We start from the raw sequence: 16,378 nt of genomic DNA, 5'->3' as shown, positions 1-16,378 counted from the left end.
TGCCCCATTGCCACCCGGGGTCCCGGCCGCCGGCCCCACTCAGCACCCACTGCTGGCCTGGGGACCCCCAAGGAACCCCAGGCTGGCAGCGGGCTGAGCAGGCTGGCGGCTGATACCCTGGCTGAGCCACTCAACCCGCTGTTGGCCTGGGGTTCCATTCACTTAGCTGGTAGCGGGCTGAGCAGGACTAAATTCAATGAAATAGGAAAACAAGAGTAACTAATGACAAAGTGCAAGAACCTAGAGCAGTGGTCCCCAACCTTTTACCGTGGCAGTGGATGAGCATCCGCCGAAATTCGGCGGCATTTCAGCGGCGACGCCTCTGGATGACACTGCTTATCGGCGGCAAGCAGCATCATCCAGAGGCGTCGCCGCCGAATTTTGGCGGCATTTCGGTGGATGCTCGTCCGCCAGCCAGTACGCAGGTGCACTGAGAGGCCCCTACAGGCGCCATGGCACCCGCAGGCAACGCGTTGTGGACCCCTGACCTAGAGAGCCTCCTGAAGCACGGCGATCGTTTTGATTTAAATGGCCTTGAACTGTACGAAGAATGGAGTACACTGTCATCAATGTTGCCACATGCAAAATCGATAATGGACATTGTACAGTTTACTCATACCAGCAAACTTGTTGACATATATCCTAATGTGTACATTGCTACTTGTATTCTACTGACAATTCCTGTAACAGTAGCATCAGGAGAACGGAGTTTCTCAAAACTAAAGCTCATTAAAAACTACCTCCGCTCTACAAGGAGTCAGGAACACTTGACTGGTCTTGCTATTCTTGCAATCAAACAAGAAATCACTTTGTCTTTGTCATACAATTACATTATTACTGATTTTGCAGCCAAAAAAGCCAGAAAGATTGTTTTTAATTAAGAACTAATCCTTGTTTCAATACCTCTTCATATAAATTTCCAATAAAATGTTGACAAATTAAAAAAATTACATTATTTGCATCATTCTGTCAAATCAGAATTTTTTCTATAGTGCTACTTCTTTAGTGCTAGTCCATCAGCACTACAGTGGTGTGCTTAATTAAGTTAAACTGGTTTTAATAACATGCATGTGGCAAGTTTTCCAATAGTGTAAGCTTATATTTGTGTTGCTAAGAGCAAGACAGGCACAGGGGCACCAGTTTAATAATCCTGCCTAGGGCACCATAAATCCTAAGGACGGCCCTGTCCGCCTCCTCCGCTGAGCACACCCCGTCGCTCTAATTCTCCTCCCCTCCCAGGCTTGCGGCGCCAATTGGAGGAGACTTAGAGCTGGGTTATGTGAGAGATACTAATCTCCTAGAACTGGAAGGGACCTTGAAAGGTCATTGAGTCCAGTCCCCTGCCTTCACTAGCAGGACCAATTTTTTGCCCCAGATCCCTAAGTGGCCTCCTCAATGATTGAACTCACAACCCTGGGTTTAGCAGGCCAATGCTCAAAACACTGAGCTATCCCTCCCCCCAAGGAGGCAAAGTGGAGGTGATCTGGGGCGGGGAGCAGTTCCCCTGTGCGCCTACCCCCGTTACTGCGGGCAGCCCTCCCCGCACCCCCCCCCAGCTCACCTCCACTCCTCCTCCTCGCCTGAGCAGGCTTTTACGCACCCCCAACCACTAGGCACCCTAGGCGGCCGCCTAGTTGGCCTAAATGGTTGCACTGGCCCTGCTTTCAGCCTCAGTCTGTGTGGTGCGGGGGAGGAATTGGGTTATTGCCCTGGGGGAGCTGCTGGGGGAGGGAGGAGATTTACCTGCTCACAGACAATTTTAACAGTTTTAAAGCTTCAACTTTTTGAATCTCACTCTCCAGTGTCATTCAATAGTTCTGGTCTGACCAAAATATTCTCTGATCCCCCCCTCATAATTTCCCAGAGCTGTGAACATTTAAATTGGTAACAATTGGAATGAAATGCTGAAACTGGGATTTTTGTGCAACTGTGAAAGTTTAAATGAATAAATATAAAAATTGCTTAAAATGAGCATTATCTGTCAAAATTATATAGTATATAAAAAAAGAATTCAACCAATTCTGACTATCGCTGCTTAGACACACAGACCCTGCTCCTGCAGGCTCATCCTCACAGGGAGAGCTGATGTCCATGTGAAGCCCCAGTGACCCTCCCCACCAGCACAGGGGCTGATTGCAGGACCACAGCCCGAGTGGAACATTTTTCACCAAAGCCTCCAGGGCTGTAATGTTACCGGTTGTCTCCTTCCAATTCAGCAAACAGCAGGAGTCAGTTCCACGAAGGGAAACACCCGCTTCCTGCTGCAGGCGGGGCATAGTGTGAACTCAGGAAATTGAAACTTACTCTGTTACACTGCCCAGAGGGAGCCATGGCTGCAGAGAACCCCGTGGAAAGTCTCCAGGAGGAAGCGACATGTCCCATCTGTCTGGAGTATTTCACAGAACCTGTCACTCTGGAGTGCGGGCACAATTTCTGCCGAGCCTGCATCAGCCAGTGCTGGGAGGGATCCGATACAGCCATCTCCTGCCCTCAGTGCAGACAAACTGTGCAGCAGAGAAACCTCAGGCCCAACAGGCAGCTGGCAAACATGGTAGAAATCGCCAAGCAACTGAGTTTACAGGCAGCAAAGGGAAGAGGAGGGGACGGGGTGTGTGGGAAACACCAGGAGGCTCTGAAACTGTTCTGTGAAGAGGATCAAAGCCCCATCTGTGTGATCTGCAGAGAGTCCCGGGCTCACCGCGCTCACACGGTGGTTCCCATCCAGGAAGCCGCCCAGGAGTACAAGGTACAGAGTTGCTGTCCAGTCTTATGGGTAATAACTTTGGCATCACAAGTTTCCTGAGACAGGTGTAGCTGTGTCATTCAACTGTGTGTAGCCTTCATTGTATGAAAGAGGCTGTACAAATTAATGATACTCCAGCCTGGCAAGAAAGGGAACAGAAAGATTTAAAAATTGTCTGATGTGGAAAAGTTTTCTCTGAGCAGCTGAATCCTTTTCAAACCCAGCTCCCACCAGTGAACTAAGGGAACTCTCTGCAGACCGGAAGTTATTAAATGACCAGTGAGGTTTGAGTCACAAGAGCTGCAGGCCAGTCTATGTGGGAGCGCTGCCTTCAGGCTGGAGAAGGGGGAGTTACAAGCTGTGGCTGTTATTACTGACTGTGTCACAGTGTTTATTATTGTTACTTGCATCCCAGCAGCCCCTACAGCCCCCAGATGAGATCTGACCTTGATTGTAGGGGGCCCTGTAGAAAACCCAGTGAGGGGCAATCCCTGCCCTGAGCCATTTACAGTCTAACTCAGGGGTGAGTAAACTACGGCCCGTGGGCCACATCCAGCGTACGGGACCATCCTGCCCAGACCCTGAGCTCCCAGCTGGGGAGGCTAGCACCTCCCCGCCCCGTGGTCCCCCCTACCCCTCCGGAGCCACACCGCTGCGCAGGCAGTGCTCTGGGCGGTGAGGCTGCACGGTCCTGCAGGGCTGCGCAGCAGCGTGTCTGCCTCAGAGCGGGCTGCAAGGCTGCCAGATGTGCTGCTCTGAGTGGCGTGGTTAAGGGAGCCGGGGGGGGTTGGATAAGGGGCAGAGCATCCTGGGGGGCAGTCAGGGGACTGGGAACAGGGGGCAGTTGGATGGGGTGTGTGAGTCCTGAGGGGCCTGGCAGGGGTGTGGATAGGGGGCGGGGCACTCAGGGGACAGGGAGCAGGGGGGTTGGATGCGGGATCCCCGGGAGGGTGGATAGGGATGGGGGATCTTGGGAGGAGGCACTCAGGGGACAAGGAGTGTGGGGGGGTTGGATGGGTCGGGGATTCTGAGGGGGGCAGTCAGGGTTCAGGAAGTGAGAAGGGGCAGATAGGAGGCCGGGGCCAGGCTGTTTGGGGAGGCACAGCCTTCCCTACCCAGTCCTCCATACAGTTTTGCAACCCCTATGTGGCCCGTGGGCCAAAAAGTTTGCCCACCCCTGGTCTAACTGGACAAGAGAGACAAAAGTTGGGAGGACAAACTGAGGCACAAAGAGGGGAAGTGACTTGTCCAAGGTCACTCAGTAGGTCAGTGTCAAAGCTGTGTATAAACCCCCACTTATCCAAGGCCAAGCCCATTCCCCTAACCACTAGCCAACGCTGACCCCCTCAGCAGCACTGAGCAGTGATGAAGTGCAAACAGTGAGAAGATAAGACTCCCAGGCTCAGCATGGAGACAAGGTTTCCCACTGGGATTCTGAACTCCTGTATTTCTCCATGAGGGGTTAATCTCAGATGCTGCCGGCCTGCACTAGAGGAGATCACTGGGCTAAACACTGTGTGGACTCCCGGCACCTTGAGCCCGCACACAAAAGGGCTCCAGACAGCTCAGGTCCATGCCAAATACCACTGGGATTTCACTGGATTGTAGCAAAACCAACCCCAGGCTGGAGCTGACCGGTGCCAGTCTGACCTGTTCTGTTGTGTACTTGGGCAAGGACCAGCCAAAATGGTTCCATTAGTCCCACCAGGCAGATTTTGTAATATCCCAGAATGCACTGCTTCCGGGATCTTTACCAGGGAATGGGACAGTGGGGACCTACCCAGGAGGCATTTTCCACGGAAAGGGTTTAGAGCAGCACTGGAGCAAACCCCACCGTTCCTTATACAAATCTGCCTGTCTAATTAGGGTGGCCACTGAGGCATCCCCAGAACACAGAACATCCCCACACCTGCCTGCATGGGCCCTCCCACACCTGAATCAGTCAGCCTGTGTGGGCCCTCCTCTGCCTTCTTCAGTTTGCCTCCACCTTCATCATTCTGCATGGAGGTGCCACCCCCACCCCTGTCCCCGCCCTCACTGGTATCCTCCTGCATCCTCGATCTCCTTCTCTTTCTTTTTCACTGGACAAACCCACGTCCAGTGCTGGGTCCCTACCGGACAGGGATAGTGCTCCATAACACTGGGACTGCGCAGCTTCCAACCAGATGAATGGCCTCTCTACATCTCATGGGGTTTGCCCTGGTGCTTAGACCAGCTCAGCCCAACCAGTGCAGTCCCCAGGGCTTCAGGGCTGAAATCCCAGCCCATATTGAAACCCTGAAACCTTCTGGGATTTGTATCACGTTGTTTGTTAAACCTTCTTAAAAAAAAGGCCTGTTGATTCACCCCCATGTGACTCCAGTGTCCTGTTATGTGCTGTACCACTAATCAATTCACAAATACCAATAAAGCTTGGTTATAATTGAGATCTCTAATTACTGAAAAGACTGAACCTGATTTGGTAATAAGTGAGAATACGACACACTCCCAGTCTGCACTGATAAGGTTTCATCTCCTTGGTGCCCCTGATGTCACAAAGTGATTAGGACCAACAGTCATCTTGGGTTTTGGATGGAAAAACACAAAGCTCCACACCCCTCTCAACCATTCAAATAAAAGCTCCCAAATAATTTTTGTTTCTTCAGGAAAGAATCCAGGCCCAATTGAAGACTCTGAGGGAAGAGAGAGAAAAGCTGCTGGGATTGAAAGTGACTGGAGAGGGGAAAAGCCAGAAGTATCTGGTAGGTGCCTGTTGTTGTTAACCAGCAGGGACTGGCAGTGGGAGGTCTGTTTGGAGGCAGACTCCAGTGTGGCCTTGGTGAACATGGACCTGTGTGTGTTTCTCCATGATCACGGATTGATGGGTTAGATTCATGTGTAGAGAAGCCATTTCAGTGGATGAGTTAATGTCTAGCTCTTGTGACTTGCCCAGAAATGCCCCCAAGTGAACTGAATGTCACCTGTGAAGTGCTGTCCACTGTGTTTGTGCATAAGTTCTCCCTCCTGCACACTCAGCTCTCCGTGAAAGGACCCCAGGCTCCATCCATGTCCCTGACCAGCCCTTTCCATATTTTCATACAGAAACAAACACAAACCGAGAGGCAGAAGATTGTGTCCCAATTTCAAGAACTGCGGCAGTTCCTGGAGGAACAAGAGCGACTCCTGCTGGCCCAGCTGGAGAAGCTGGACAAGGAGATTGTGAGGATCCAGACTGAAAATGTCAGTAAACTCTCCGAGCAGATTTCCCATCTCAGTGAGCTGATCAGTGAGCTGGAGGGGAAGTGTCAGAAGCCAACAAGCAAATTCCTGCAGGTGAGACAGGGGGAAACAGAGGCGCCGACTCCGTGGGTGCTTAAGGGCCAGAGCACCCATGGAAAAAACTTAGTGGGCCCTTAGCACCTATTGGCAGCCAGCTCCCCTCTCTACCCCCAGCACCTCATGCTCACTGATCAACTCCTCCCCCTCTCTCCCAGTGCTTCCCACCTGCCTCAATCAGCTGTTCCATGGTGTGCAGGAGGCACTGGGAGAGGAGTGGGGATAGAGTTCATACAAGGGAGGGGTCAGAAAGAAGCTGGGTAGGGGCAGAGTGGGGGCAGGAAGAGGGAGGGCGGGGCTGTGGCATTGGGAGAAGGGGTGGAGTGGGGGTAGGGCCTGGGGTTCAGCACCCCCAGGAACAATTGGAAGCCAGCACCTGTGGTTAGAAATATTCCAGATCCCCACACAGGGAAGGGAGGGCTCCTGAATCATAAGCACTGGAGCCAGCAGTCAGAGATCTGAGTGTAACTCGGCGTGTGCATTGCTGACATGTGAATGACTATTGGTCACTGCAGAATTACAGACACAGATATTAGAGATGGAAAAGCCCCATTAGCTCAGAGAATCCATGGTCCTGGGATCAGGGCAGGGCCTCTCTTCCCCATATTTGCAAAATCCCTTCCCTGGGATCCCCTTTGTGAGTCAAATGGAACTGAGATTCTTTCCTCTTTCTCTCTCCCCCTCTTCCTCCCTTCTAGGATGTCAGAAGCACCTTGAGCAGGTATGTGGCTCTCTCTCACTCCCCCTCACACTTCACAATACTGGGAAAGAGCTTTCTGTAGAGCATCTACCAGGGCTCTACAGCAAAATGTGTGGAGAAGGTCACATTCTAGATACAAATCTCTCTGATCAACTTCATCCTGAGGTTCTCACCCTTGCACAGAAAACTCTGGAATTCTCCAGTCAGTGGGAAGGACTGACCTCAAGTATTTCCTAGAGATTTCACCTCCCTGGGGGACTGGCCGCCTCAGGATAGTGGAGATGGAATACGGGCCTCTCACTGCTGGGGCCCTGGTTACCATTCAGCCCAGGGTAGTAGGTGTCAAGAGTCTTTCCCACCTGAGGACTGTTTGGAGACCTGTGTGGAATGACCTGGGGAGGTGGGAGTTGGTGCCTCAGTCTAGTTCCTGGGGGACAGATTTCTGCAGCTGGGAGAAGCAGAGGAATTCTAACTCCAGGCCCATTAGAGCAGCAACTCACTAGTAAGCACTTATTATAAGTCACTAAATGAACTATAATCATGTGAAATTGTTTCTGTCCAGGTGTAAGAAGAGGAAGTTGCAGCAGCCAGAGGAGATTTCTCCTGAACTGGAAGAACAAGTCAGTGGTTTCTCCCAGAAAACTATTGCGCTACTGGAGGCTCTGAGGAAGTTCAAAGGTACCTAGAAGGGATCTAGTAGGGGAAACTGGGATCAGTATCTGAGACTGAGAATGGCGCTGGTCAATTGGTTCATAATTATATTATGCTTCTATTTAATGATTGGATGAGAATGCCAGACACTTAGAGTCCAAGACATTCAGACTCATTAATTTCAACCCCTTATTTGTTCCAAAAGTATGTCTTGCTATTACAACTACTGTTAAAGTAAGAAATGACAGACATACTGAAAGAAATACTGCCCACTTACCTTCTCCTGGGGCATAGGCGGGTCATTTATCGTATGATGCTCCTTCCAATGTCTGACGTATTATACACATCCAGATTATATATTTATTAGTTCTTTTCAATCACCTTTGTGTGTTATGTATTGTAAGTATCTTCTAACTGGAAGGACTTTTGCTGTCCAAGCTATTTTCAAGTTATTCTCATTTCTGATTCATTCATTACCAGTCATTTCACACTGATGTGCATGGGTCACTTTGACCCTTTTCTCCACATGGGATTTTTTGGACTTTATTAACTGCTTCTTGGCAGCACATTGTGGGTGTCTGGTGTCTTTAAGCACATTGTGCGGTCAAAACATTTCTTAGTTCATAAGTTGCTATATAGGACAATCACTTAATTACAAGGCTACTTAAGGCAACATTCCCCTTATGTCAAATACGATTATTTCTAAAAATCTTATTTCATCATATAAAAGAAAAAAGGTTTTACCACTCCCAAAGGATCAGACACATTACTTGCCAGGTTAATGAATGTTTCAGATCTTACCCAAATACACACTACAGCCATTTCTTATTAACTAAACTAAACTCTATTAAAAAACAAAACAAGCTTTCTAGTTGTAAAGAGTTTTTTCAGAAATAGTTCATAGTCCAATGTCTAATATCACCTTCAGGGCGTACCAGCATACAGGGCCGGCTCTAACATTTCTGCCGCCCCAAGCAAAAAAAAAGAGCACCGCCCAACCCCCCCCCCCCGAGCGCCGCGTCGCACTGACCAAGTCCCCGCCCCCCCGAGCACCGCGTCGCAGCGCCCAAGTCCCCGCCCCCCCGAGCGCCACTTCACGCTGCCCAAGTCCCCGCCCCCTCCCCAGCACCGCCCAAGTCCCTGCCCCCGAGCATCGTGCCGCCCAAGTCCCCGCCCCCTTCCAAGCACCGCCCCAGTCCCCGCCCCTCCGAGCGCCGCGTCGCAGCGCCCAAGTCCCCGCCCCCCCCAGCGCTGCCTGTCCAAACCAAAAACTACAAAACCAAACCCCAGTCGCCGCCCCCTCCCAAGGTGCCGCCCCAAGCACGTGCTTGGTAGGCTGGTGCCTAGAGCTGGCCCTGCCAGTATAACTGGGACCTCAGTCTTGTGATTCAAACTTCCTCTGACGAAGCCTAAGCAGATCTGAGATGACAGAATCAGGACTCAAGGATCTTTTACACAATTTCATGTCTTTTGACAAGTTGGGAGTTCAAAAGGATGTTGGGTCCATTGCTGGGAGATGCCTGAATGAGAGAGGAAAGAGGTTACAGACCTTTTCACATTAAATACCTGAGTGTGTCTCCGTCTCTTTCTGTGTCATGATGAAAACACAGATCTAGGAGATCAGACTGACGCTGTTATAAATATGAAGCCTGAAATCTCACCTGTTTTATCTTTTCCCCCTCCAGACACTCTGCCGTCTGCACCGGAGAGAAAAAGAGGTGAACCACTCGGAGCACACAGACGAACAGGGGCTGCTAACAGGGTGTTTCGCAAGGGAGTTCTCCAGGTGAAGGAGGAGCAAATACAGCATCTGTGGGGTAAGTGACTGTCTGTAGTGTGTGTTTGCTTGTGTTTGGGGGTTACTTGCTGTGTGCTGAGCTTGTGTTTGTCAGTCTGTTTGGTTGTTTGTTTGTTTGAAGGACTGTGTGCTGTAGCTGGTAGTTGGAGGCTGTGAGCTTCAAAGGAAGGTTTGAAAGCTAGAAGCCTCTGGTAATTGGCTGAGCCTTAATCAGTGGGCGGGGCATTCACACAGGCCAGGGCTTTATAAACTAGAGTGCCTTGTGTTAAAGGAGGATATTGATATAATAGGCATCACAGAAACCTGGTGGACTGAGAGCAATCAATGGGACACAATCATTCCAGGTACAGCCGTTCTTATGTTCTTATGACAGGGTGAGATTGGAGCCTTTTCTGAGCGCTGGCCCCTCTATGTGGCACCACCCCTGCTCCACTTCCCCTGAGGCCCTGGCCTCTGGCCAGGCCAGAAACCAGAGCTAGGCTCCCACCCAGGGAGCCTGAGCAGCACTGGTGGAGGGTTAAGATAGCTTAACCCTCCACCTATCCTGGATGGTGCACTCCGGGGAGTGGGGACATGGGACAGGGACTGCTCTCAGGCCCCCCAGAAACCCACCCAGGGCAGGTGGAGGGTCAAGGGCTCTCCCCAGGAGCCAAGGCTCCCAGCCTGGCCAGGGGTCAGGGACTTGGTGGGAAGAGGAGTAATGGGCCAGGGCCACAGAGTGTGCAGAGCCACTGGTAGTGGGACCTTGTGCCCCACTCCCAACACCTACTAAAGGTCCGGAACTCCTAGGGAGATGCAAAGCTGACATCACACAAACACTCCTAACACCAACCTTAGTGCTGAGCTCATACCGACGCTGCTGAACAGAAACTCTCACTGAGCAGCACCTGAACAAAGCTCTCTGCCCTGAGGGCTGACACATCCCTCTGCTTCACCCTAGTTCAGGCCTGCACAACATGCGGCCCGCGGAGCCTCACTGTGCGGCCTGCGGGAAGATTCTAAATCCCCCGCACACAGCGCTCTGTGGGGAGCTCAGAGCCCTTTAACTGCCAACCGTGGCCCGGAGTCAAAGGGCTCTGCGCTGCCCACAGGCGCGGGGAGCCCAGAGCCCTTTGAATCCTGGCTGCTGCTGGGATTTAAAGGGCTCAGGGCTCCTCCTGCTGTGGACAGCCCAGAGCCCTTTGAATCCTGGCCACAACTCCAGCGGATGGGCTGTGGGTGGGATTTAAAAGGCTCGGGCTCCCCTCAGCAGCAGGAGCTCTGGGCCCTTTAAATCCCTGTCCCAGCCCCGGAAAGCTCCGGGTTCCCCCAGCCGCCGGAGCCCCGGGCCCTTTAATTTGACCCTGAGGGTTCTCAGCCACCTCTTCAGCTGAGAGCCCCTGGTTGATTTAAAATCAAGTATCACCTCCCCACCCCCAACCTTCCTTTTTGGCCCACAGCTGGTTTGGTGGGGTATCACTGGAAGGAGGGTTTGTTTCTGCAGGACTGGGCGGTGCTGGAGCAGGGTGCTTTCGCCGGGCCGGGAGGTACTGGCGGGGAGGGTGTTTCCGCGGGACCAGGGGGTTTTGGCCCTCAGCTGTTTTCTTTGGAGTAATGTGCCCCGTGGCGACTTACAAGTTGTGCAGGCCTGCCCTAGTGCAAGGGGTCACCCCATCACTGTTCTCCAACATCCTGCCTTTCCTGTGGGCAGGGCTGGGCTCTCCCACTGGAGCTGCTCACTGTGTCCTGGATTGGAGAGATGCTCTCCCTGTGATGCTGCCAGCTCCTCCCTTCTCTCTGGGATGGGGATGGGGCTCCCCCACCCAAGGCCACCTCCTACTCTCTGATGTTAAACGGCTCTTCCCCAATGCTGCACCTTCCTCTCTGTTCCCCGGCCTGGGAGTGGAGGCTGCCTTAGGGGAGGGAGTTTCCCTCTGGGGTATAAAGCTGGTACCAGCCTCCTCTCCTCCCTCCTCAATAAAAGCTTCTGACGCCTTCCTGGCTGTGTCTGTGCCCCTGGGAATGGAGCAGCCCCAGCAGAGGGAGCTGGGAGCTGAAGCTTCTGGAAGCAAATGAGAAACACACTAGGCCCTGGTCTATGCTAAGGGGGGAGGTGGGGGGTCGAGCTAAGATACTGTCGCTCCCCAATCGACTCCGCTTCCACCTCTTGCAGCAGGGGAGAACCGGAATTGACGGGGAGAGAGCTCGGGGATCGATTCGTCGTGTCTAGACTAGACTCTATAAATTGATCCCCAATAGATCGATCACTACCCTGAGGAGCTGCGGTGACGTCCCTGCTCAGTCTCAGGTGCCCAGGACAGAGGCAGCTCCCTGGGATCCAGGCCTGTCCCTGCCAGGACGGGGCTGCTGGGGAGTGTGAGAAATGGTCCCAGCCTCCCCCAGGGCTGAGCTCTGCCACTAACGCTCTGATTCTCTCTCCAGTGAATGTGACTCTGGATCCAGACACGGCTCATCCCCAACTCGTCATATCTGAGGATCGGAAACGTGTGAGACGGGGAGACACATGGCAGCGACTGCCCAATAACCCTGAGAGATTTAGCACTGAGCGCTGTGTGCTGGGCTGTGAAGGATTCACCTCGGGGAGACATTGCTGGGAGGTGGAGGTGGGGAATGGGAGATGCTGGGCTGTGGGGGTGGCCAGAGAGTCTGTGAGGAGGAAGGGAGAGATCAGCCTCAGCCCTGAGGGGGGGATCTGGGCTGTGGAGCAGTGGGGGGATCAGTTCCAGGCTCTCACCTCCCCTGAGACCCCCCTGCCCCTGATCCAGGCCCCCAGCAGGATCCGGGTTTGTCTGGACTGTGACCGGGGGCAGGTGACATTTATCGATGCTGGTGACGAGGCCCCGATCGTCACTTTCCCGCCGGGCTCCGTCCCTGGGGAGAGAATCCGACCCTGGCTCTGGGTGGGGATGGGATCCCGGCTCAGACTGTGTCCCTGAGACACGCAGGGGAGGGGCGGGGGAAATATCTCACTGGGAGCCCTGAAATCAGCCTCTCTAGCCTCACACACCCTTGTCTCTGTGACCTCTCCCTGTGGCCTTTCTATCATCCCATTTCTATGATCCTGGAGGCTGCTGTGTGGTAGAGAAGCCAATCCCATCACTGCCCCAGAATGGTGTCAAAGTTAGACTCACTTTGGTTGTCAGACCACTCTGTTTTATTAGCACAGGGCTCTGCTAACAACACCCAGATAATGTGAGCACCATGCAAGACACAAACTATCTTATTTATACAGACAAAAGGGTGAGAACTTAACAAGGTAACAAAGGAAGCAGAATCAGATAAGTTTACCTGGGCTAGGCATGCATATCTTATTTCCTTACTAACTATTACCCATCTTCTGTTAATGTTTCGCCATTAGCACCATTGTTTATGCCTAATGTTTCTTTTCCTGGCACCTGTATTTCAACATTTCTTATTTCTGCTTAAAGGTACATACAACATTTCTTTAATCCATTCTTATTTTTATAATATAATTCATTCTACTTTCACAATCCCTCCTTTTGGTCAAGCTCACGCCATGACCAAAATTTTATGGGGTTCCACATATTAACCGTTCTTTATCTCTTTGTTCATCAGCAATATTCAAAATCATCATATTAGCACTCTGTTCTGGGGCAGTCACCTGAGTGGCATGCCTTACACAATTTTGGGTACAACAGGAGACTAACTGAAAACATACAAAAATTCTTAGGATTCCAAACAGGATAGTCAGGGCTCCCTGAAACAACCAGTTTCCTATGCCAGAGAATACTTAGCCACTTCCATAAAGAACTTGGCTCTTCATGGGAAAGATATGTGATTTGTTCTAAGTGGCTAGCGTGATCTATTACCTCATTGGTATCGTCAGGTATAAACATACAACATTGTTTTCCAATGAGAGCACAGGTCCCTCCTTTGGCCGCCAGCACTATGTACAATGCCTGACGGTTTTGGAGGGCCACCTGTCGGATCACCCCTGTTTCTTTGGCCAGGGCTCTTAAACTTTCTTCAGATTTATTTGCCATTATTTTAACTATTTTCTTTTAACCTCAGGAGCCTTTTTGCCTGGTGTATTACTCCCCCAAGTGGGTTAAAGGAACTGCCAATAGTCTCTTCCCAGGTGTCATTGCTGTTCCATATTGTGTTAAACGGACGAGGTCCTCCAGTGAGGTCTGGGGAATTGAGTGGGATAGCCAGGACAGGAACATCAGTTTGAGAGTGGGCTGGGATGTGGCTGCAGACCCAGCATTTAGAAATATTAAGGGTCTGAGCTATCCACACTTGCTGCTGGATAAAAGAATTGTCATTGTGGACTCCCCAGACCTCCAGACACCAACAGCCGAGGAACAGGCACCACCAGAGGCGCATGTTGGAGGCAGGGCCCTTCTGGTTCTGACAACCTCAACTGAGGGAACTGTAGTCACAGTTTTATGTCCACCAGGCAGCAGGCGCTAGGCTCACTACTGCTTTTTCTTGGGCCTTGCTTTAGGTAGTCGTCTGCTTCTGGCAACCCTTATGAGAACGTAGATTGTAAGGTATTGCAGGCTGTTCCTCTACGTCATCTTCTGGAGTCAAAATTGACTCTGTGTGGTCCTGAGGTGATGATTGGTTCGCTGGGGGTGGTGCATTCTTACACGGCAAAGCATGTATTCATGCTGCGGATGCCAGACAGTTTAACAGCTGTCTGGGTAGTAAGCTGTGCCTGATGATTCTTTGATACTCTAAGTCTTTTTGCTTCTTTCCTTGACTCTGGCTATAATAATGGCCTTCACACCTTATCTTTTCCACACAAACAGATTGAGAATACAAACAGTAGTATTTTATATCGAGCAAAAAGGCATTGCAAATTAAACCTTGCTATGTTTTACAATTAATAACCAAGACAATTTACATTGAGACCCAGGCCTTCAATGTTTCTCTAATATACTTAACAGACACAATAGAGAATCCTGTCTCTTACTACCTAAATCTTAAAACAAAGAGTTAGAGAGGGCCCAATTTGTAATGCATATGGGAAAACAGAATCTTATAGTCCCAGAAGGTCATTTCTTTCTGCTATTCAAAAAGGATGGCTAGCAGGATGAAATCAAATTATACATTATAAAGTCCAGCTCCTACATATCCCCCTTTTGACACTAAGGGCTTGGCTACACTTACAAGTTGCAGCGCTGGGAGTTACAGCGCTGGTCATGCAGCTGTGGAAGGGCCAGCGCTGGAGTGTGGCCACACTGACAGCTACCAGCGCTGCAGTGTGGCCACACTTGCAGCACTTTCCAGCGCTGTATTGAGAGGTGCATTGTGGGCAGCTATCCCACAGAGCACCTCGTCCCGTTTTGGCGCCGTTTTGGCGCTGAGTATTGTGGGAAGGGGAAGGAAGTGTGCGGGTCATTCCGCTTCCTGTTTGCCAGCGCCCCGTGGTGCATCGCTTCACATCCCAGCATTCACTCTTTCCAGCAGCGTTTGGCGCCATTGTGAGTGTCTTTCTGTTACTCTCTGTGTGAATCGCGATTTCTGTGGCAAATGGAGCCCGATCTGCTGAGGACTCTGCTGATGAGTGTCACCAGCACAACACGTTTGGCAGTCCAGCTATTCCTTCAGCTCCAAAGTGACAGTGAGGAGTCCGACGATGATATCAATATGGATTTGCCTGCCGCGTGTGACACTAAAGTGCTTGCGGCATTTACGGAAATGCTCAGCACCGTTGAACGCCGCTTTTGGGCTCGGGAAACAAGCACTGAGTGGTGGGATCACATCGTCATGGAAGTCTGGGATGACGAGCAGTGGCTGCAGAACTTTCGTATGAGAAAAGCCACTTTCATGGGACTGTGTGCTGAGCTCGCCCCCACTCTGCGGCGCAAGGACACAAGATTGAGAGCTGCCCTGACGGTGGAAAAGCGAGTGGCTATTGCAATCTGGAAGCTGGCAACTCCAGACAGCTACCGGTCGGTCGGGAACCAGTTTGGTGTGGGAAAGTCGACCGTGGGAATCGTTTTGATGCAAGTTTGCAAGGCAATTAATCGCATCCTGCTAAGAAAGACCGTGACTCTGGGGAGCGTGCAGGACATTGTGGATGGCTTTGCACACATGGGTTTCCCTAACTGTGGAGGGGCGATAGATGGGACGCATATTCCTATTCTGCCCCCCCCCCCACCTGGCATCAGAGTACGTTAATCGTAAGGGGTATTTCTCTATGGTTCTCCAGGCGCTTGTGGATCACCGCGGGCGTTTCATTGACATTTACACAGGCTGGCCTGGAAAGGTGCATGATGCACGCATCTTTCGGAACAGTGGCCTGTTCAGGAAGATGCAGGCAGGGACTTTTTTCCCAGACAGGAAGATCACAGTAGGGGATGTCGAAATGCCCACTGTGATCCTTGGAGACCCCGCGTACCCGTTACTGCCTTGGCTCATGAAACCCTATACAGGGAAGCTTGACAGGAGCAAGGACCGGTTCAACTACAGGCTGAGCCGGTGCAGAATGACTGTGGAGTGTGCTTTTGGGCGTTTAAAAGCCCGCTGGCGTTGCTTGTATGGGAAGCTAGACTTGGGGGAAAGCAGCATCCCCGCGGTTATATGCGCTTGCTGTACCCTCCATAATATTTGTGAAGGGAAGGGTGAAACATTCAGTGAGGCATGGACCACCGAGGTTCAAGTCCTGGAGGCTGAATATGCACAGCCAGAGAGCAGGGCTAATAGAGAGGCCCAGCACAGGGCTACAAGGATTAGGGATGCCTTGAGGGAAGAATTTGAGGCTGAAAGCCAACAATAATGTTTGCTGCCTTGCATGGGAGTGAATTGCACTGCTTACACTGTTATTCTATTATCCATAATAATAATATGATTTGTAGTGCCTCTTTCTTTACTGGGCTAAGGTATCTTTCACTATCTGCTATAATAAAGACTGTTTTCAAAGCCAAGAATTGTTTTATTGAAAAGAAAAAAACTTCCTTGACAGACAGACAGACACACAACATTTCATGAACACAAGAGGGCAGGGGTGTGGGTTGGTGAACTGTACAGTCACAAGTTTGCATATGCCCTGTCTGGATTGCTGTTTAATGAATCCTGCACTTCAGGGTTCATATACTGCATGGTGATGGGGGTTGAATGCAGAGGGTAAGGGTGGTGGTAGGTATCAGGGCTGGTTGGGGAACATACAGGTGTTGGAGGCAGCTGGTGGTGGTAAGAACCT

At 51.3% G+C, this 16,378-nt stretch overlaps 1 protein-coding gene across 1 annotated transcript; it reads left to right on the top strand.

The window, feature by feature from the left end:
- The first annotated feature begins 2,051 nt into the window (after window positions 1-2,051).
- LOC123345525 (zinc finger protein RFP-like) lies at window positions 2,052-12,444 on the top strand. Its single transcript, XM_044982501.1, has 7 exons — window positions 2,052-2,746; window positions 5,389-5,484; window positions 5,825-6,055; window positions 6,757-6,779; window positions 7,321-7,436; window positions 9,095-9,226; window positions 11,629-12,444. Exons 1-7 carry the CDS (start codon window positions 2,330-2,332, stop codon window positions 12,141-12,143), a joined length of 1,530 nt encoding a protein of 509 aa, XP_044838436.1. The 5' UTR covers window positions 2,052-2,329; the 3' UTR covers window positions 12,144-12,444.
- Window positions 12,445-16,378: the final 3,934 nt, after the last annotated feature.

The sequence above is a fragment of the Mauremys mutica genome, chromosome 12 (genome assembly GCF_020497125.1).
Source record: "Mauremys mutica isolate MM-2020 ecotype Southern chromosome 12, ASM2049712v1, whole genome shotgun sequence".
In the NCBI taxonomy this organism is placed as follows: domain Eukaryota; kingdom Metazoa; phylum Chordata; order Testudines; family Geoemydidae; genus Mauremys; species Mauremys mutica.
The sequence above is the reverse complement of the archived record's forward strand: the minus strand, read 5'-3'. Positions and strand labels throughout refer to the sequence as shown.